Raw genomic sequence first — 22745 nt, forward strand, 5'->3', positions numbered from 1 at the left:
TCCATGGGAACCTGCTGGTGGTGGACCAAACCAAAGCAAGCAATGTATGGTAAGCACACATCTGGAAGCCTATGTCTAACTTTTGTTTGAATAGAAAATGGTTTCATATGCTATTGACACCTTTTCAGATGTTTCAAAGTTAACTAATAATGTTATGACAAATATGGAATCTATGCGCCGCAGTGGTATTTTATTCATACTTTATGGTGCGTTCTTTGTACTTAATTGTTTTCTTGATCAGACTCACTCTGTGAGATTGTCTGAGGTTGGCTGTGGGCTCTCTGTGGACTAGTTAATGGACTAGTGAATGCTGTGTGTCCCCTGCAGGTCCTTGGGGGTGACCATCTGGGAGCTGTTTGAGCTGGCCAATCAGCCGTACCGACACTACTCTGACCGGCAGGTGCTCACCTACGCCATTAAAGAGCAGCAACTCAAGCTGCCCAAGCCTCTCCTCAAGGTGCCCCTGTCCGAGCGCTGGTGAGTCTGCCTCCAGAGCCTCTCATTGGCCCACGCTGTTGTCCATCTCCACTCAGCAACCAATTATTGTCCCCTGTTCCATCCTCATATAGGGAGATCAATTATTTTTATTGCCATTGCACCAGCCAGTCGTAACTCTTCCACCTGTAATGTCCACTAAAACCAGTGGATGTCAGTTTGGCAGCGGGTACCCCTAAAGATCCCTTACGTGTGTCTCATGGCAGCAGTGAAAAATCAATGGCTCCAGCCATCTGCCGTGACCACCCCTTAATATGTCACATTCACAAATTCAGCTGCCATGCATTAGTGGTCTCCGAGGGGCACCCAATCATGATTTCTTATCTCTCCCTCTCTCACACACACACACACATACACACACACTCACACACCATTAAGCATTTAATTAGGAGTGTTTTACACTACAGCACTGCAGTAGTGGGGCCCCTCCCCTTCTGTCCAGCTGCCGATGACTAATGCTTCCACGCCACCTGCCAAAGCGTGGTGTCATTATTCCAGCTAGTCAGCACCGCACCGCACCGCCATGCTGCCATTTTGGCTCCACGCCACACATCCATCCATCCAGTCCACCCCAGCACTGTCGTCTGGATCCCACCATGTGACTCATGAATGCCAAACACTGACAGAATGCCGGTTAGTGACTGGCACTACATTCCGTGCTTGCTCTGACCTCGGTGATGGACGGATACAAAAGCGGTCACTGTTCGGAGTTCTATTCTGATGATTCAGATTGTAATTACAATACCAGCTAGAATTAAAAGAGCACACATGAGTTCACCTTTTTTAACATTTGATGAGTCGATTTTAAGAACTATTGATTATTGAGTCACTTTTTTTTCTTTCAGAACATGACCAAAAAACTATGCCCTATTACTCTACTCTATTACTCAATAATTCTAGATTGTTCCTAGGGAACTATAAATGAATGAAGTCCTGCCTGTCTCCTCCCCTCATTGGTCCATCTCTCTGGTGTGTGCAGGTACGAGGTGATGCAGTTCTGCTGGCTCCAGCCAGAGCAGAGGCCGGTGGCCGAGGAGGTGCACCTGCTGCTGAGCTACCTGTGCGCCAAGGGCATGAGCGAGGCCGAGGAGGATTTCGAGAAGCGCTGGAACTCCCTGCGGCCCGGCATGGGCGGCGGCAGCTGTGGCGGTGAAGTCGACGGTGCCGTTGAGGGCGGCTCGCCCGGAGCCTCGGCCGCGGAGATGGCCGCCTCCTCGGTGTCTTCCTCCTTCCCCCTGCTGGAGCACTTCTCCGGGGCCGACGGCTTCCACACGGCCGAGGCCGGGGACGACATCCTGACCGTCACCGAGACTAGCCACGGGCTGAACTTTGAGTACAAGTGGCAGCAGGCCCGAGCCGAGCAGCCCTACTGCTCCTCGTCCACCACGGGCACGCTAGGCCAGAGCAACCCCCACTATGAGGACATCTACTACCCCCTGGAGAACGTTGTGGCGGCAGCGGGCGGCAAAGGAGAGGGCCTGGCCCTGGGGGTGTCCCCCTCGTACTATGAGTCGGACCACCTAGGGGTGGTGCCCGTGCTGAGCGCCCACAGCCCGTCGGTCAGCAGCGAGTACTACATCCGCATCGAGGAGCCGGTGGAATGCAACATCCGCCTGGAGGACACCAACCTGGACTACAGCCCCGGGCTGGATGCCAACCAAAGCAGCGCCTTTTCCGCGAGGGGAAGGGAGCGTCCGGTGGTGGCCGACCCCGAGCCCAACACCTACTGGTCAGCGGCCGAGGGCCGCCGCAAAACGAGTGCCTACGATTCCGACGACGCCAGCCCGGACATCTCCCTCTGCATGGAGCCGCTCCCGAGGCGTGCGTCCGAGGGCGCCAGCTCCGCTGACCATGAGAGGCCCAGGCAGTACTTCTCCCCGAGCGAGAGGGGGGGCACCGCATTTCACTGTGACCAGCCGCTATCCCCGGACGACCAGGACGCCCGGCACAGGAGGGAGCGCTACATGGACGAACAGGAGGGACGCTGGAGCCCCCTGAGCAGCAGGGGTCAGCGGCTCACAGGCCTGGACACCCCCATGGGCATCTCCCTGTCTCTCAGCAGTCCCAGCCTCGGTTGCTGTGACCCTTACCTAGAGGCCAACCAGGCCTCCAGCGCAGAGAGGAGTGCTGCTACTGAGGGCTATTATGATATGACGGGGACACTGCAGAAGAGCCTGCCCAGGCCCCACTACATCAGTATCAATGTCGAGGTGGGAGATGGCCTGCACGTAGGGTCTGCCGCTGCTGAACCAGAGGAGGATGATGACCTCTTCACTGAGGCTGAGGCCACAAACTGGACTTCAAACCAGTCGGCTAATAACAATAGTTTAAACTTCGATAGCAGACCAGCTGCTGGTTTTCAAGACATCTACCTGGACCTGCACCACACCACACCTTCTTCCAGCATCAATGCCTCAAAGTCTGAAAAAGTAGCGGTCAAAGATAATTCTGGTACCTCCAAGCCTGTGTCCTACCTGGAAGCGTTAGGAAGCGATAGCTCATCCACCAGCACGATTCTGACCACAGATTTATCTGGTGAATGCGAAACGTATATTCATTTGTGCCATAAGGGTGGACAGGAGACAGCGTCACCTGTTACACTCCACCCATCTATAGACAATTCCCAACTAACTGAGCCAGTTTCACATTCTGGAGAGACAATTGCAGTGTGTAAAAAAGCCTCAGAGAAAATCCCAAACCTCTCTGTGGAGGAGAGTAGGCCTCATAGTGGAGGAAGAGCCCAAAACCATTCCACCAACTCCACCAAGCCTCAGACAGAAGTGTTCCGACCCCCTTCCAATTTCACAGACATTAACCCAACCCAAGCGAATCACTCAGAGATGGGCAATGTGTGGGGTCTTAATACCTGTAACACGCGTCTCTCTACACCCAGTATTAACATTCTCTCCGGCAAGAAGGTGTCCCATGCGGAGGTCCTGTCCGAGTGCATATCCATCTCCGAGGGCAGCGGACTGGGCGACAGCGGGGTCAACATGGGCTGCTCCAGCATTAGCCTGATAGACATATACGACTGTAGCGACGACGACACCGCAGATGTCACCTCGGGGGTGCTCGCGGACTCGCCCTTGGATTACGCCGAGGTCGGCGACGTCAGCCTGGCCCACAGACCCCTGCTGAGGCCGGTGAAAGCGCCCCACGTCGATGAGGCCATCAACCTGGCCTCCAGCAGCAGCCCCTGCGAGAGCTTCAGCCTGGATGTCTACCACACGTCCGTCCAGCCCAAGTCGCTGGACAGCGGCTACGACACGGAGAACAACGAATCGCCCGAGTTCATCCTGAAGGATCTGGAGGGAAAACCCATCCTCAGCGTGAGCCTGGAATCCGACGAGCCCGACTTGGTCCTCCAGCTCGACTTGGATGAGAGCATCGAGGGAGTCCTCTTGACCCCGTCAAGCAACACCGACGAGCCGCAGCTCGGCAGCCTGAATGAGAGGAACCCTTACCGGGACTCGGCCTACTTCTCCGACTACGACGCGGAAAATGACAGGAGCCCCAGTGACGGGGTCAGCAGTTTCTTCGGCGGCCGCGGCGACGACGGGGACGATATTGTCAGGCTCCGCGTGGAGAAGGGGGAAAGGGTCCCGGAGAGTGAGAGGCGCGAGGGCTACTGTTTTGCATCTCTGAAGGACAGCCGAGTCGTCTCCCAGTCCCCTTCGTTCTCTGACAGGGATGCCGGGGAGTTTGATCCCAGCTCCTCGTCTTCTCCCTTCGCCGCCTCCCCCGCGCTGAACGTGCTGTCGCCCTTCCCTCCGCAGATGGGGGGATGCCTGACGAAGGAGTCGGCGCCCGACGACGGGATAGGACTGGAGACGGAGCACTCGGTCGACGAGGCGTCGTCGGACTGCTGCTTATCCAGCCCGATGGAGGGCTCGTCCGGTTCACAGGACACCGTGGCGGCGGCGGCGACGCTTGCAGACAAAGGCAGTGGCGATTACTCGCCGGTGGTGTCGCTGGACTCCAACTCCACCCTGGCGGACTTGAGCGAAGAGACCCTCCAAGACACGGTGGACAGAGAGGAGCACAGAGACGACAGAGAGGACAACAACCCCGACTTGCAGCTGGACGTGAAGAAGATCGGCGAGGGGGACGACACCGACGGGGGCGACACGCCGAGCAACGGAGACGGCGCGTACGACACGGTGCTGATGGCCGAGCTGGCCTCGCCCGACCTGGGCCTGGACGGGGACCTGCGCGCCCCGCTGGGGGACGGCGAGGACGCCGACGAGGAGGACTCGGACGACAGCGAGTCGGACGAGGAGCTGCGCAGCTACAACATCCAGGAGGAGCCGAGCGACGAGAGCGACGAGGACTTGACCGCCGTGCCGGTGGTGGTGAGCGAGCGCAGCAGTGCGCGGCACCTCCGCAGCCTCCTCAAGATGCCCACGCTGCTCACGCAGTCCTTCTGCGACGAGCTGGAGCGCAAGAAGAAAGCCGTCTCCTTCTTTGATGACGTCACCGTATTCCTTTTTGACCAGGTCAGTCAGTGCCTTCCCTGATTAACTATTTAGGAACAGGAACATTTTCTCTTTCAGCACTAGCCACGTGGCTGTATATGGTAGGTTATTATGGCTGTATACAGGGATGTAATGGAGGCTAAACAAGTAAACAGTTTATCCATCTCTGACATTTCAAAAATAGAGTTTATCCACCTCTCAAAAGAGTTTATTTACCAATTGGAACTTTTAACATTTTAAAATCACACAGTATTATCCACATATTCTCTTATTTTACCACTACACCTCTGGTTGTATATGATACATATGTTATCATGGCTGTATATGATATGTACTGTATATATGCATATGTTATTATTTACTAGGAGAGCCCAACAGGGGACTTGGCAGACTACAGCTTTCCACCAGGAGCAGAGGCCAATTGCCATCCCTCAGAAGTGCAGACCTCCAACCCATCAGACGGCAACAACGCTGAAAACTCAGATGAAAACGCAGAAGAAGGTATAACTACAGTATATACTTTAGTCTTTTTGTACATCACTGGTGGTGCACGTGAGGTGCTGTATATACTAGAGAAGATAAAGATATTGTGGATTCTATAGTGGATGGTGCTCTGCTGGTAAAACTAAAATGAAATCATTCTGATGTCTTCACTCCCCTGTTGCTGTTCACTCATTCCCTTTCCTAAGGGGGCTGTTTTGAATGGGAGGAGGAGGACTTTCCTCTGATGCCCAGCCCCACCTCAGCAGAGCCTGCTCCAGATGCCATGGTGTTTCCCCCGAGCCCTCCCTCAAAGGTGGCCGAGGAGAAGCCCGCCCCACAACTGTCACGCTTCAGCGTCTCCCGCTTCTCCATCACACACGTGTCGGACTCCGATGTGGACTCAGTGGGAGGTCAGTCATTCCGTCCATCCTACCACATCCCCCTTTTTCTTCCTCTGCCCTCACCAGACAATAAAAAAATAGTGTTTTCACTGATTTCATCAGTAAAGGAGTTAAAGGATCAGTGGCCAATTTGCCAATAGTATCAAATAAGCACATCAGGTGAGCTACAGATTTGCATTTCAGCTACAGTTCATTAAAAGGTGAATGTGTGTGTGTGTGTGCCTGTGTGTGTTTCAGGTTGCAGTGAGGATGGAGAACGTGAGTGAGATGGCCTGTTGTGGTGCGAGGCCGTGTTGACCTACTCTGGGTGTTTTGTTTTTTTCCTACACATGGGGGTCAGTTGAAACCTGATAATCCAATTACTGACAGTGCCTCATACTAGTAGAGAAATGCCATTTGTGACCCCTATCCACCAACCCTGACAGGTGGAGATAGCACTGAGATAGTGTAATGAGGACAGCAGTTAATTCAAACTATAAGTCTATGTGTAAGAGATCAAAAATGTATCACTTATTTATTCATTAAGTATGACATGTATGTGGAATATTACATCTTTGCACAACTGACATGGCAACACTGACATCCATTGACAGGTCAACAGGTATTTTTTTATTACATATACAGTATATGGTAGAAACAAATTGACAAATGTTTGCGTTGCATTGCTGCTCCTCATTGGCTGCCTGTCGAGTACTCACCCCTCTCATTGGCCAGACCTTCCAGAGAGGACTATCATCATTGCCCCTCGGTCATTTCATTTTTGCACTGCTTGAGCCAAACAGTGAAGTCCTGCGACGAAACTACAGCTAGCTGCTGTGGAGATCCAAAGACGACAACTCACCACTTTCAAGCACTGAGCTGATCAATTTGGGTGGTGGAGCAGACAACATATCCTAGGAACGACACACTTCCGACGCCGATCACAAACAGTCCTATCACTTACTAACACTTGGGGTATTTGGGGTGGACGAGGGCCAGTGTCATCACTATTTAACCAGAACGTTTTAGTTCAGGGGAGAAACTGAGTCAGAAGATTTTATGTGTTTAAGAACATGTCTATTTTTTTCATGTCGTGCATCATGTAAAATTCCCACACTGCTGCTGGAAAGTACTGTTAAGAACAGTTACCCCCCCCCCCCCCCCCGTGTGCTGCTATCCATCTCAAAGTAAAGAGGCAAACAAAAAAGTCTGCACTTTCAGTGTTACAAGAATCAAGTGCTAGTTTATATGAGGGTTACTCGTGTCATGTCTTTTAGCTATTAAGTGTTCTAAATAAACACATGCATACATGGTTGTGTCTTATTGGCGTTTACATTGCAGTTCAATTTCACATTATTCTGATGTAGAGAAATGTTGATCATGTGATGTTCTCCAACACTTTTATCTCACAGTTGGGCTGTGTGCTTGTTATTAGTCACCTGCAACCATTCAAGACGAAAGATGGTGACCAAAACATACACTTATTAAAAAACATTAGTGGTTCTGTTTGTAGTGATAGACTTGAGTTGATGCCTTGCGCCACGTTGCGCCGCGTTTCTACCATCCTCTGCAATCTACCCACTCAATAGAACACAGTTCAGGGGCTACTCCAACTAACTCAGTGAAAGGGGTAATTCTCCTAAAAGAGCAGCCCAATTGCTTTGTTGTGTGAGGAGAATGAAGCTGCAGGGTTCTTCTATTAAGAGGTTTACCCGTTACCTGGAGTGAACTTCCCCAAGTTTGTCACTTACCATGTGCCATAGTTTGTGACAAATACTTGGAGTGCCCTGTAATCTACTGGTGGCAGCAGTGTGTGTGTGTGTGTGTGTGTGTGTATCAAATAAAGAGAAGGATCCCATTTGAAGAGTTAGGTAAAGGGAGGTGCATTTCCTGGTTGTGTAGAGGCAGGTAACTCCACTGAATATGGTAATCTGGTAACCTGAATAATCTATAGTTCGTTCAGTTTACACACAGCTGTCCTGCAGGCTCAAGTAGAGTCAAGTTGTGGTCATGAAATCTGTACATTTTCCTCTCATATATGTATATCAGTTTCTAACGCCAAGATAAAGGATTTAGGATTAGGATATATTGGAATTCAAACAGGAAATACAAAATGTAAGGAACATGAAAGGAAACAAAATGTATTAACAATCTCTCTCATACAGTATATTCAATCTCTGATTCTGAATAGAACAGAATCTCATGCCACCGTCTCTGCAAACACTCCCCACTCCCCCTCTGTCTTCATGTTCTCATGGGTGTTTGTAGTGTTTGACATCACATATTAAACACAAGCTGTTACTGACATCTCACAGATGTGAAGACTGGATTTTACTACAGCCGCATGTCCTCCATCTCCCAGCCTCCTGACAAAGAAACAGCCACCACACCAAACACCCCTTCCAAAACAAATCCAGCTAGGATTCTAACTGCTTCTCTGACTTTTCTGCTAGTTTTATATTCTGAAAAAGGAAGTAGCTGTTGGTGCTATTTTTACACCTGAAATTCTCCAAAAAAATCAAAATGGCAGTCACTTACGAGGTTGTGCCCACCGGACAGTGACCAATGAGAACAGGCCTCTGGTCGAGGGTCAGGGAGGGCATGGTGTGGCCGTGCAACTGTAGTAACATCGTCATTGCTGTACTACTCTACAAATAAAGCAGACCAGTTTATCCTTGTGCTTCTGCTATTTATTCGTTGTTTTTTGCCAGACACTGGAATCCACAGATTGATTCCAGTGAAATCATTCAGTTTAGTGATTCAGTGTGTATAACTCTGGGAAATAGTTTTTTTATTATTTTTTTTTAAGATATAGATTCTGCACAGTTTTTGGACAGCATTCATACAGACAAACAAATTATTACAAAAAAAGATAAGCTGTATGACATAAAAACATTACAAAACAAAATTGATTCCACTTGACCACAAACACACACACTTAACTAAGAATTGGTTATCGGCCATTCATAAGACCTGTCTTAGTGTGGACCAAACTCTCTGCAGCGGCGCACACACACACACACACACACACACACACACACACACTATACACCTCTTTACATTCTCATATTTTGAGCAATCAGTTCTCGGTTTCTAGTGGTCAAATGTCGTCAAAGCAGCCAGCAGGATGCTGTGGAGTGCCTCAGTTATTGTAAGAGGATTTGCAGTGATGTGCATGTTGCTCAGTTTTGTCCCATTAACACAACTTTAAGTGCATAACTACAAACACATACAACCCTTGCAGATAACCTCCCAGACGCACAGATAAAACCATTAAGCTCAAAATAAAAGTCTGTCTTCAAGCACAATTTGAAAATGAATTAAAAAAAGATAGAAAAAGACAAAGAAATTCTACAATTGAAAAGAAAAGAAAAACATCGCAGAGTATTTTCCCTTTGCTTACGCTAGTGTTAAATTAAAGGATTTCTTCTTCAAATCAAAAAGCTGCCCAGAGCACTAAACAGACTGTAGAGGAAGGCACTGTTCCCATGTTGTCGGTGCTCCAGTTCTATAAGTTCACTGTGTCAGTTCAGGTGATTGCACAGGCATTACTAGAGATTGAAGTAGAATAAAGAGTTGAAACACTGTCAGAAAAAAAACCCTATTTTTTACAAGCGCAGATTTACAAGTTGACCTTTAAGGAGAGACTAGAGTCACTACTGTATGTATAATAGCTTTCTACAGAAGAGAAGCATTGTAGTGAATACTGTTCTTAGCACTTTACAGTGACTGAGTAAGATGATTGCTATTTTTTTTTTCTTCAAATTATTTCTGTATGTATTACAAAAGAAGGAGCAGGTACTAGGATCTACCATATACTTGTGCACTGAGCAGAAACAGGTCACCATAACGATACAGGATTATGGGGACTTGCAGTCTGTTTGGCTGAGAGAGACAACAGAACTTAATGGTGTAAATCCAAACCTGAACACTTCAGCTTTAAAGATACTGTAAGTGAATTATCGAGAAATGTCTCAATATCCAGCACTCATCATTGCTTTCTCATTCTGTGCAGTCTGAATAGAAAATGGATACTTACAGTAAAAACGACGCATTTGGATCATTATGACTTGATTAGAATGAAATTATTTCTATATATAACAAGACAAACTATGTGAAAAATATTTCAGTTTAAGATGCATCCATGTTCTCCACATCAGCTTCAGTTTTGTAAAACCTACCACCTCCCATCTCTCTCACTTTACATACAAACTGTGCATTTAAAAAGGCCCATCTTGAGTTAATTTAAATACAGTGCTAGAAAATGATGTGATGTGCTGCATTTAACGCACAACCCCACAACAATAGTGTGGGTCACGGGTTGGTGTCCACTCTCCATTGTGACGGGGTACTCAACGTCAGCAGGCTCTCTCCGTCACAGCTCAAGGCTGGCCCGAGTGAGAGCACACATCAAGATCAGAGAAGACAGAAAAGAGAGGGAGAGAGACAGACCGTATAAAAGATAGCAAAGGAGAGGGCTCAGAGAATGACAAGAGTGTCACAGAGACAAAAGGGAAAGAGAGAGAAAAAAACAACAGGGTGAGCAAAGGGTTGAGAGAGAGAGAGAAAGAAAGAAAGAAAGAAAGAAAGAGAGAGAGAGGAGGAAGAAAGTGATGTGATGACGGGGCATGGGCCAGTCCTGACTAATAGTAGAGCGGAGCTGCTCGGTCGTCGTTGAAGGTTTGCCTGAAGTAGCCCTCCAGAGAGCGGTCACTGCAAGAAGAGGGGGGGGAAGGGGGGCGAGGAACAATGCACATTAGGTCACTTCCAGCACTCTAGGAGCAGGATGGATCCCCTTGGGGTTTAGTTTAAATGCTGGCGAGAGAAGAGAAGCCTGCCACCAGAAAGACTTGTAGCAATAAGCTTTTTTTTTTGGCTAAGTACGTACTGCTTCAAGGCGAACAGCAATTCATTTGACATATACTCATGAACTTAGGCACCTCTAGGACACTTCTATGGAAGGCTGTTGAGCAGTCATGCAGATGGTGACAAACAGTATGATTACTCTGGTAGCTCAGGAAGGTTGGTTATTATAAGTGACATGCATGCAGGGTGAGAGTTAAGATTTAGTTTTTACCTCCAGAACCCACACATCTCCATGAGAACAGTGGTTTCCTTGCTACCAGTGACCCCTATGATTGGTCTGTTGCATGTGTTGCAATAAGGAGAAAAAAAGCTAATCCGAAAGAGAGGGGTGACTGGTAGCATGAAAAAAAGCCCAGTTTCCCTAGTAAAGCCAGACAGCCAATGAGAGTGGAGAGAAACAAGAGAGAGCAAGGGCATGATTGGTTGGCTGAGCGAGGATGGGGGGGGGGGGGGGGGAGACTTACGGAGGTCCTGCCCACTCAGAACCGGGATAATTCTGGACCCAAACTGGAAGGTAAACAGAGTCCTTGGGTTTGTACCGAAGAGCTGATTCTCAACAACAACACGGAGGTTCATGTATGGTCAAGCCGAGACAACAGCCAGCTCCGGCGCGAGCCTGGCCCTCATCTGGTGCCGATTGTGGGCCGGATCGGAGCCTGATCAGGGCCAGATCCACGCTGGAAGCGCCTGTTGTCTGGGTAAGAGCTTTGACTGAAGGCATTCTCACAGCTGGTTAGTTTGTCGTGTAAAATGACCATTAGTTCACTCATATTTAGTGACGTTGACACACTGACGCCATCGGTAGTAAAGATGAGTGAGGACAATGCAACTCAGTGCTCTCAGATATGTGTGAACACAGCACAGCATGAGTTCACAATATAGTGTAAAATGAAGATTCTGCCCATAGCAGTAATGTGTACTTTCTCCTATGGAATTGTTTCTTTTTTAGAGAGAGAGATAAAAAAATGAAAATAAATATTCATGTACTAGAAAAGGAATCTCCAAGGGGAACACATATCATCAACATTGACACAAACATTTTTGAAAAAGTAAATAAGGGTTAAAACAAACAAACGCACACACACAATCACACACCTCTATCTCCATACACATGTATATAACACAATACTATAGACTATACACTATAGCACAATAAAGAACATTAAGTCAATATACTTAAGAAGGAAAGAGGAAGCTATCAAAGGCAAAAGGAAGCCAGAGAAACAAACAAAGGGCAAGACAGGAGGCAAACACATGCAAGCACATACAGTACTTACTATTTAAAATATAGTGCACGCGTGCACACACACACACACACACACACACGCACACACACAACTATATAACTGCAAAAAAGGCACATCCCCTTGTGGACATCTTAACCAACAGAACAGAGGGTCAGGGAGAGGAGAGACACGGGGATGGGACAGGAAGTGGACATAACTAATGTGACGGGGACGGTTACGAGCACAGGAAGTGGACATAACTAATGTGACGGGGACGGTTACGAGCACAGGGTCTCCCCGCCCTCGTCAGGAAGACTGTGGTGCTTTGTCAAAAAATGATCTGATGAACAAACAATGCTTTCCACAGACCATGAATACAAGCAATCAATGAAAAATGTCTCATTGGAACAAATGGTTTATTAATATATAGATATTTATATATATAATCTTTCAGTAAAAAGTCACCATACATTCGAGGTCAATTCTTCACGATGGTCTATTTCTTTTGATTATTGTCACAGCATGCAGATCATAGCGAAGTTTTCAGTTTGTCGGGTTACAATAGTGAAAACTTGAAAGCAGACTAGTGGAATTGTTTACTTCTTCATTAGTGTTTGTCCATCAACGAAAAAGACTCAAAAGTACATTGCCACAGTGGGTACAACAGCGGAGCTCATCAGGATCTGTCATCCATCAATCAAGGCAGAGAGATGGAGAGACAGAGAGAGACAGAGAGAAGAGAGAGGGAGAGAGAGGGAAAAAGAGTGGTGGGGAGGGAGAGAGAGAGAGACAGAGAGGGAGAGAGAGGGAGAAAGAGTGGGGGGGAGAGGGAGGAAGAGAGGGGGTGAGAGAGAGAGAGAGACAGAAGGAGAGAGGGAGGGAGAGCAAGAAGAGCAAAAAGAGCAAGGAGCAGGACTTTTGATGGTCAGTTGCTTTGATCATACGACAGGTGCGGTGAGTGGGGTAAGAAACGTAACCCTGACCAAATCTGTTCAGATCAAAAGGGCTCTCTGGCCGAACTGGTGCATGTGAACATACAGTATCAGACAGGCTTCCCTTTAAAGCAGGCACAACATGAACACCTGGTTCAGGAGGTGAGTTTCGGGGATCCTGAAGCATCAGCAAGCATAGAGATAGTGGCTAGTGGCAAAGATAGTGCATCGCAACTGAACGTTTTATTTCAGATTCACAAATACATCACTGTCCACCTACATCAATTTGTGAGGCAAACTGTATAGGGTAATGATGGTAAAAATCAATGAAATAAAGACAGGTTTCCAAAATGGGATTGGTTTAAGCAAGCTGGGCAAAAAAGAGCATGGCACATCCTCTGGACAGGTACAAATTCAGAGTTTGGGGAGGTGAAGCTACACAAAGCAAACTGCCAGATAACACACTAATGAGAGCATCTGCACAGCTGAACAACGGTACGAAACAGAGAAGGGGAGAGAGAGAGAGAGAGAAAGAGAGAGAGAGAGAGAGAGAGAGAGAGAGAAAGAATGAGAGAGAACAAGAATGAGAGAGAGAGAGAGAGAGAGAGAGAGAAAGAAAGAGAGATAGAAAGAGAGAGAGAGAACATTCCCCAGTCAGCACAGTTAGTTGCTTGTGGCTTCAGGGCACTGCTATGTCCACAGGAACTTTTCCAAAAAAAGTAAAAATACAAAAACAGAGGCTTCACACAGAGGGCTACTGCTTCACACTAAGAGGGCTAGCTGCTTCAGTGTAAAAACAGAGGCTTCACACAGAGAGGGCTAGCTGCTTCACACAGAGAGGGCTAGCTGCTTCAGTGAAAAAACAGAGGCTTCACACAGAGAGGGCTAGCTGCTTCACACAGAGAGGGCTAGCTGCTTCAGTGAAAAAACAGAGGCTTCACACAGAGAGGGCTAGCTGCTTCAGTGTGACCACAAACAGGATGTTTTCTTTTGGCATTTGCACATAAAATGGTCCTTTATCGAAAAAACAAAACAAAAAAAGTTCAGAATCTGTGCACATGCATGAATGATTTTGGCAGTCCCCCCTCCCCCCAGAGGACAAAGTCTGATGATGGCAATGCTGCCAATGGCATTGGTTAAGAGGGTGATAACTGGGCGGTGGGGGAGGGGGAGGGGGGGGGGGGTTGAAGGTGAAGAAGAGTCAGAGTCTATAAAGCTGCGAGCCGAGCAAACGAGCTGCCGCCGCTGATGCTGCTGCCGTCGACGCTGCAGAGTTGGAGGCGTCCCTGTCGGCCTGGCCCCCGGGCCACCACACACCACTGGCAGAGCCACCGCCACCGCCAGCAGGACAGAGGGGAGCGCAGGGTGGAGGAGGAGGAGGCAGAGGGGAGGTGGGGAGGAGTAGGAGGAGGAGGAGGAGGAGGAGGAGGAAGAGAGGACAGAAAGGAGGGATGAGATGGGCCTCCTCCACTGCAGAAGGGGTGCGCGAAAGCCGAAGGCTGGGTGGGACGGGGATGGGGGTGGTTAAGGGTTAGAGGTGGGGTTGAGGGTGGGGTGAGGGGGTTGGAGGGGGAAGGGGGATGGAGGGGCCGTGGCCCCTGTGCTATCCAGGGCTGTCTGTGTCTCTTTTAGTCTGTCTGTTCTCACACTGTCGAAATCAATTTGCCATCGGAACTGTGGAACAAAGAGAGAAGGAATCGTGCCAGGTGGGACACATTCAGACAGAGGAAGAGAAACGCTGAAGGACAGACAGAGACAGCCAATGAGAGGAGAATGCTGAGAGCAGGGGGGGGAAAGGGAGGGGGAGAGAGAGAGAGAGAGAGAGAGAGAGAGAGAGAGAGAGAGAGAGAGAGAGAGAGAGAGAGAGAGAGAGATTGGGGGGGGGGGGTCACTTCCCCCTCTCCTCTCCCCTTCTCCCCTCCAGTAACATCAACCCACATCTTCCACAGACATGGCACTCAGGGTGACAGGACATGTTACCTGATTAACCTTTGGATTTAACTGGGTTAAGATCTGCCTTAGTGTATATCTAGTGATGCACCGTATCACTGTGTCGTTTAACAAAGGGCTTCAGTTCATATAGTTCCTCATACTTTTAACAGTATTGCACAAACAATGAGACTATTCATTAGACGATGGACGATGTGCAGAGCAATAAATAAATAAATTAATTAATTAATTAATTAACAAACAAAAAAAGAAATGGGAGAGGAAGAACCTTTGAAGAAAGCTAATCCAGAAAAGGGATTCATTAAGGCAGATATCAAAGCAATCCGGTGCAGTGGATGCTGGGTGAGCCCAGTGCCTTTAGGGGGACTGCAACAGAGTCACTCAGAGAGTCTAAAAATACAGGCGAGCAGAAAGGGCTATGTGAGGCTGCCACCCCATCCAGAGAGAGTGAGAGAGTGAGAGAGTGAGAGAGTGAGAGAGTGAGAGTGAGAGAGAGAGAGAGAGAGAGGAGAGAAGATAAAAAGCACTGCCATCTGTTAGGGCCGCATTTGTGTGGGGTTTGTGCCATTGGTGTGTTTTGAGATATTAGAGGGACACGTTTCAGTAGTCAATGGCCATGAGTGATGTTAGCATAAAAACCGAATCAGAACCAAGTGTCACATAAATAGCACAAATCATCAAAAAATAAATAAAGACAACTGATAGAAACCAAGAATCTGACCAAATAGGGTCATTAAGATTCAAAATAAGGTCAAAGTGCTGTGACATCACTCGCAGCCATAGACTTACACTGAAATATCTCACCAACCAACTGGACAAGAACATGATATTTTCTTCCACACAAACACCAATCAAAAACAAATGACAAGTTGCTTTTAGTTCTTCATTTCTTTAGAGATGGGGTGACCTGCTTCAGGGAGGTCACAGGCAACACAGAGGTGACCACAGAGAGACACTCACAGCCAGAGGCCACAGCTCTGGACAAACAGTGAAGTCTGAATGAGACTGACAGTGATGTGACCCCCAACCTCCCCGCATCCCAAACTCCAATCTCCCTCAAACAAACACACACACACAAACACACACTCTTTTTCTCCTTTCTCTCTTTCCCTTTCTCTCTTTCCCTCCCTCCCTCTCTCACCCATACACATATGCATGCACACACACACACACACACACACACACACACACACACACACACACACACACACACAAACACACACAGAAACACACTTATACACATAACCCTCACTCTCAACTCTAACTCCTTTTCCAAAGACGTTGAGCCCAGTGGGCTTCTCTTGGGCCTGTTAGTGAAGACGGGCCATGACAGCAAGCTCTGAGCTAACTGCTAACAAGTCAACTCGTTTAACGTTAAATAACCCAACTGAAGCAGAGCACTAGCAAAAAGCACGCAAGAGCTAAGAAAAAGAGGGGAAAAGGAAGGTAAGGTGGCTAACAGAGGCTTATCTAACAGGCATCTACACAAACAGAAAGGCCTAACCATACACACTTCTAGAAGGTCTACATTTATCGTTGACATAGCCAGTGAGAAACAGTCTTACCTTGTGGCAAAGCGGCTGTCATAGTCCTCAAGTGCGGGCTGAAATGCATAGAAAAGAGCAATGGGTCTTAGTACAGAGCTGGCTTCACTTAGCCAATAGAAGTGCCTGATGTTAGTTGCTGATTAAGACACATAAATGCAGGATCCCGTTTCTTTAACGGTGTTCATTCCTTGTTTCATCACCCTTTTTCTACTAATGTAAAATGTATTCACGAAACGAGCGGACACACTTGTTCACTGAAGTATCACTGTCTTTTTAGAGACGTGATGTCGCACAGTTGTCACTGGTTATTGGGCCTGTTCAATCTGCTCTAAGAAACCAAAGCTAGCAAATTAAGTCCTGAATTAAAGGCCCCTGTAAATATGACTGAGCAAGTGGGGTACATGTTGGTCATTTAAACTGTGACATGACAGTTGTAAGACAAGAGATTGTGACTGCACAATGCACCTACTTGAACATGCTTTGCTCCTGCCTATGTTCCTTCATATAGCAACTCCATTTGCTGTAAGATCTAAGCTCTAAGACTGAATCCGTCTTCAAGAGTGGCAGACTTTGACTGACTTCCATGCTGCTAATGGGCAGACATGAAGGGGGATGAGAAGGCGCTTTTGATATGCACCCTCAGACCACCCCTTCTGTGAGCCTGAGGTGATGCTAGTACTCATTTTCGCCAGCAGAGGGCAGCACACCAAAGCTCTGGCGGCTCCTGCAGTATGACTCATGACTGGCTTTGTGTGTGCCGGCATACCGATGAGGAAGAGGAGCAGGCTGTGAGGAGGAAGGTGCCAGGAGAGGAGGCAAGCTCTGCCTAATAGCCTACTGTGTGCCTGTGGAGTTGAAAGGTGACTTGACATCTTTGTGTTAGTGTGTGGATGTGAGGTGAAAGGGTGAGCGGAAGCGTGTGTGTGTGTACGTATACGAGTGAGACAGAGAAACCACGAGAGAGAGAGAGAGAGAGAGAGAGAGAGAGAGAGAGAGAGAGAGAGAGAGAGAGAAAAGTAGAAACAGTGGATATGATAATATGACAAAAAACAAGTGACGTTCTATGCCACAACGAATCTTTACAGTTTGAAACATGTCAATTACAGTGGCTCAAAATATTCCAGTAAATTGTAGAGCACACTGCACTGTCCGGCCATGAATTGTGGGACTTCCCATGAACCATGAATTTGAAAGCACGAGACAAAAACTAAATTCAGGAACTGTATGCAGCTTTTGTATGAATACCCACAAGATGACCAATCACTGCTACTACAACCATGAGACTAGACTTGTGACACTAACTTGTCTCCTTTAGCGAAAGAATTTCACTGAGTCAGTAAGTTAATGAACAAGCCACTGGACTTAAACAAAACCTCCTCAGCCCTAAAACAGAGACTCAGGGAACAAACCGTGTCAGAGCACCTCACCACTGTCTGTGGTTGCAGACAGCTAACTTGCGCAAAGAAAAAGTGACATAGGTAGAGAGTCAGCAACTACAGACAGGCAATAAAGGCAGGTACAGGCAGCCCTGGCTCCCCAGGGGGAACAGACTGTGCTCTGTGCTCCCCTACTATAATCAGGTGGAGCCAGGGACGCCTGACAAGACCGAACGTCTCTACCAGCCCAGCCTCAGCGCACGCCAAGCAAAAGTGCAACTGGAACAGATTCTTTCTGAGCAATGTGAGCCATGCTTATCTAGACTACGGAAAGCAGAGAAATAATGAGACCTAAAACAGCAATGAGATGAGAAATGAGAGTGCCCAGGAGCAGGGGATTAGTGATTGGTTGGTGATTGGCTGGTGATTGATTGTTGATTGATTGGTGATTTAACAGCTCCATGAAGAGGGCCAGTTATGTGCTTGGTCAGACATGACCTATATATTATGTGTTTATGTGTACCTCAATCATATTATATTACAGTACATATATTGTAAATGTTACTTTGTCATGTCTATGTGAAGCCGGTCATGTGATAAGGGAAGTAGGCAGCTGTAGGCAGTGTGTGTGTGTGTGTGTGTGTGTGTGTGTATGTGTGTGTCTGCCCCCTGCTCACCTGCGTGAAGCCGGCCATGCTGTAGGGGCGTGGGCGGCTCTGTGTGAGGCTCTGGGCCAGCAGGCGGGCGGTCAGGCCGTAGTCAGGCGCTGGCAGCAGGTCATCGCGCTCCAGCAGGTTTCCTGTGCTGCTGCTCTTCCCGTGGTGCAGACTGCATGGCCATGCAAACACAAAACACACACACACACACACACACACACACACACACACACACACACAGACACACGTCAGTGGAAGTCATAATCAGGGGGGACAGACTGTTTTTCCCCACATCAGAGGTACATTATACCCCCATCATCCAGTGCTGTGCCAAGTTCTATAACAACACAACTCTTGAGACAACTTTCAATAAATGTGTTGTTTGTGCACTTTTGTGAGGATTCGAAGCTAGAGTCAAACTGTGCTGACTGGCTTGTGTTGGTTGTGGTTGATGCGTCAGCCCAGTTAGAAAGAAGGCCTCACTTTGTGCAAAGAAAGGTCTTACATCATGCAAAAGCCGAGGTGGCCTACTTTGAGCTAGTATGCTTGCGTGACTCCTGATTGTGATTGAACTGGCAGTGTTAGAAACTTTTATATGAGCATTGCACACACTCATACGCAGACGCATGCACACACACACACACACACACAAAACAAACACAAACAAGTCTAAGAAGTCTGTCAGCTCTCAGGGGTATTACCACATGCAAGAAAACCTACAGCAGGGAAATAATTTATGTAAGAGGCATGTTGCAAATGAACGTGGAGGAAGAAAGTTGTCCGTGGGATGAGCTTACTTGACTTTCAGCTTCTCGTTATCGCTCTCTGGTAGCACACGCGTGTATGAGAAGGGGAACCAGCCACGCCTGGAGGAGAAAAAACGCAATTACCTCAGAGACCTTTCCAGAACACTGCAGTGGGCATATTATGCAATCGATACAAGCCAACTCAAAGCAGTGTCTGAAGATCAAAAAACCAAACCCGGAACACCCCTGTGCTGGTACAGAAGACCTCCATCTCGCATAGCCGTTAATTGACCGGAAAAACATGACACCTCTGAAAGCTTGCCTGGGCCAACACCTGTGCACCTGTCAGAGAGTGAAAATGCCAGCCCTCGACCCCAGGATAACCTTGCTTCCAGAACATTCCGAAATGTGTCTAATAAGTTCACCCTTTAGGTTCACTATCCCTTTCAGCATGATACGAATGTTCCTCTTGCTTCTAACAACATCTACTTTTCCAACCTGCTTTTACCCGGACAAGGGAATGTTCCGATCATTGTGAACGTCTTACATCTTGTTCTTCTCATTCTCGCCGTAGTGCCAGCCGTCGCGGGCCTCGGGCACTAGCAGGGTGATGATGTCGCCCTCGGTGAAGCTGAGCAGCGTGCTGTTGTCGCCGGCGGCATGCGAGAAGATGGCCTGCACGCGGCTACGCCCGTTCTTCTCCAGGCCCGCCGCCATGGAGCTCGACCGGGGCAGAGTCCGCGTCTCGCCTACGGGAGAAAAAAAAAACAAAAAACACCCACCATCATGATTCAAATCCTCCATCTGCTCCTCCTCCTCCTCCTCCTCCTCCTCCTCCTCCTCCTCTCCATCTCTGCCCACATCAGGACCGCTCGGAGATCTGGAGATAAGAGTCGACTCTGACCTCAGAGGGCGAGAGCGTTGACCTGTGAGATTTTCCACAGACGAGTTCACACAACTCGGTATAGCTTTCAAGTTCCTACATGGGAGATTAGATCCATATCGGGGAATACTTCACAAATGCTGAAAACTTTTCTGATCCCTTTAACCGCTCCTGCAGTGCAGACATTTAGAGTGACACAGTTGGCGTGGCCTACTTTGCAGCCTTTGGTGAACACAAAAGTTTGGGGGAAAAGACTTTCCCCAATACCAATTACGCCCTAGTGTTAGTTCCGCTAGGCACTGTGGGACGTTTATTTGGTGAGGCAGATCAGTCCAGAGGCCAGTGTGTCTGTGTGTCTGTCTGTCTGTGTGTGTGTGTGTGTGTGTGTGTGTGTGTGTGTGTGTGTGTGTGTGTGTGTGTGTGTGTGTGTGGTGGAGAGCCCTTACCCACAGAGGTCTTGTTCTTGGCGGGGGCAGGCCGGCGGACGGGCAGGGTGTTGGAGTAAACGTCGCTGACTTGCCGCTGGGGCGGCGGCTGGGCCTGGCTCGGGGGCTGGGGAGACGGGGGACGGCCCTGGGGCACAGCACCCTCCCCCCAGAACTCCTCCGGCGGCACACCCGTCGTGCCGTTCACCATGGACATGCCATCAGGGCCCATCAGCCTCTGTGGATACCCACACACAGACACCCTTATTATATAGCATAGCAATGTCCTCACACTCTCTGCAATTATATGATTTTCTATGACATACTTTTCTCGGAATCCATCTAAATTATGTAACTTAAAGGGCAGCATCACATCATGCATACACATTGATATTCTCTCTCTCTTTCTCTCTCTCTCTCACACACACACACACACTTTGTATTATGGCCACACAGACCCAGAAGTAACCCCTTATTATACATACTATAGTGATGCCCTCTACAGTATATTCTCTGCAATTCAATATAGTATACTATACTCCATATGGATACTCCATACTCTCTCTATCCAAATGACATAACTTAAAGGGCATCAGTTCATGCACGCACACGCGCGCACACACACACACAAACACACACACACACACACACAGAGTGTTCAAGTACAGTTGAAACCCACTACATTGGCCACACTCATAATGCATGAGCAGGGCTGCAGATAAACAGCTCTGCACTACAGTAACTAATAACTGCAGACAGGTTCCAGCCGGTTCTGTGGGCTCAGTGCTGGGCTGCAGCACGAGCTCTTTAGTGTTAAGTGCATTACTTGGGAGACGCTGAGTGAATGCACACAAATCGGACCCAGAGAATGCCTTCATTGTGACTCGGAGCGGCGCGCATATTGAAATTCTAACAATGCCGCTCGGAGCCTGACACGCTCAACAATAGCAGGAGGGCTACGGAGCGTGTGCGCACACTTGCGCGTCTTTGAGGTGTTAACTCATCGCGCGCCGTGACCATTGCGCTAACTCTGCAGTTTGGAAATGCTTGCTTGTCTCCCCCCCCCCACCCCCCTATTCCACTCTCGAGGATCAAACGCACATCATCAACACACACACACATGTGGCAGGTTTAACACCTTAAGACTCTTATTGCAGATTCGCGCCCCTCTACCGCAAGACAAGGAAATGGGAAAATAAACAGGCAGACAAAAGCCACATAAAACACACACACACACACACACACACACACACAGACACACACACACACACACACACACACACACAGCAAATGGGCAAGGATAATGAAATGTGATGGTGCGCCTACCTAAATGCTCAATTGATCAAAAAATATGCTGATTGCCTGGTGCAGAGGAAACATTTTCTACCCACTCCTCTTAGAGAGGAAGGCCGATGCAAAACAGTTGCACTTACAGCAACTGTTTCTTTCCACTATTACTATTTACATAACTCTTACTTCTGAACCTCTGTTTAGGTTAACACCACACACATCACATGCTTATAATTCTGTTAGGGCTGCAACAGTACAGTGTGCCCACGGTTCGGTATGTATCACGGTTTGTGGGTCACGATAACGGCCTACAGACAAAAAATGGTAGTGTGACTGACTTACTAGGCTTAGTTTTTTCAACTGCTTTGTTCAAACTATCAGTGGAGAGAGCTGGGGTGCCCCTTTTGTCAATCTATTTTAAATTTCGCTCACTGTGATGTTTCATAGAATGTAAAAGGTACGTTGCTGCCTAAATGTGCGAGGAGGGGACATTATTGATATTATTGAATATAACTGTTAATGGTCATACTGTATGTTGAGACAGCCGTGGCCTACTGGTTAGGGCTTCGGGCTTGGAACTGAAGGGTTGCCGGTTTGATCCCTGGCCAGTAGGAAAAATGTGGGTGGGGGAAGAGGTTGAGCACTGCTCTCCCATGCCCACATCCACAGCTGAAGTGCCCTTGAGCAAGGCACCCAACGCCTCACTGCTCCCCAAGTGCCGCTGTAGCAAGGCAGCTCCCTGCTCCGGGTTAGTGTGTGCTTCACCTCACTGTGTGTTCACTGTGTGCTTACTAATTCACGGATGGGAGAAATGCAGAGACCAAATTCCTTGTATACGCAAGTATACTTGGCCTAGAAAACCTGATTTACATTGACATACAGTAATCCAAAATAATGTTTAGTCAAGGGCTAGCACTCCACCAATCAATCAGATTGGTCATTGAGTCCGACTGCCCATTGGACAAGTCAAATCAGCCAAAAAGGACCCCCCAACGGCTCCTTCCGACTGACGACG

At 48.2% G+C, this 22745-nt stretch overlaps 2 protein-coding genes across 3 annotated transcripts in view; one reads left to right on the forward strand and one right to left on the reverse strand.

Annotated features, from left to right (window-relative positions):
* The window catches only part of aatka (apoptosis-associated tyrosine kinase a), a 39587-nt gene extending 31811 nt beyond the window's left edge, over positions 1–7776 (forward strand). The window contains exons 9-14 of the mRNA XM_076265474.1: positions 1–49; positions 328–477; positions 1475–4991; positions 5336–5471; positions 5660–5863; positions 6092–7776. The exon at positions 1–49 is cut by the window's left edge and continues 73 nt beyond it. Coding sequence (XP_076121589.1) covers positions 1–49; positions 328–477; positions 1475–4991; positions 5336–5471; positions 5660–5863; positions 6092–6120 — 4085 coding nt within the window. The 3' untranslated portion in view covers positions 6121–7776. The remainder of the gene's footprint in view (positions 50–327; positions 478–1474; positions 4992–5335; positions 5472–5659; positions 5864–6091) is intronic.
* An 825-nt stretch (positions 7777–8601) lies between these two features.
* LOC143102091 (BAR/IMD domain-containing adapter protein 2-like) overlaps positions 8602–22745 on the reverse strand; it is a 49665-nt gene continuing 35521 nt past the window's right edge. The window contains exons 9-15 of one of the 2 annotated variants that reach the window (XM_076265476.1): positions 20462–20678; positions 19680–19881; positions 19184–19252; positions 18408–18558; positions 16373–16410; positions 11164–11206; positions 8602–10546 (exon numbers count right to left, since the gene is read on the reverse strand). In XM_076265476.1, coding sequence (XP_076121591.1) covers positions 11179–11206; positions 16373–16410; positions 18408–18558; positions 19184–19252; positions 19680–19881; positions 20462–20678 — 705 coding nt within the window. In that variant the 3' untranslated portion in view covers positions 8602–10546; positions 11164–11178. The remainder of the gene's footprint in view (positions 10547–11163; positions 11207–16372; positions 16411–18407; positions 18559–19183; positions 19253–19679; positions 19882–20461; positions 20679–22745) is intronic. The other variant, XM_076265475.1, reaches the window with a different exon arrangement.

Source organism: Alosa pseudoharengus, unplaced genomic scaffold (genome assembly GCF_046254945.1).
Source record: "Alosa pseudoharengus isolate Yale_2024_CS ecotype anadromous, Long Island Sound unplaced genomic scaffold, YU_APseudo_1.1 YU_APseudo_1.1_scf_4, whole genome shotgun sequence".
NCBI lineage: Eukaryota > Metazoa > Chordata > Actinopteri > Clupeiformes > Clupeidae > Alosa > Alosa pseudoharengus.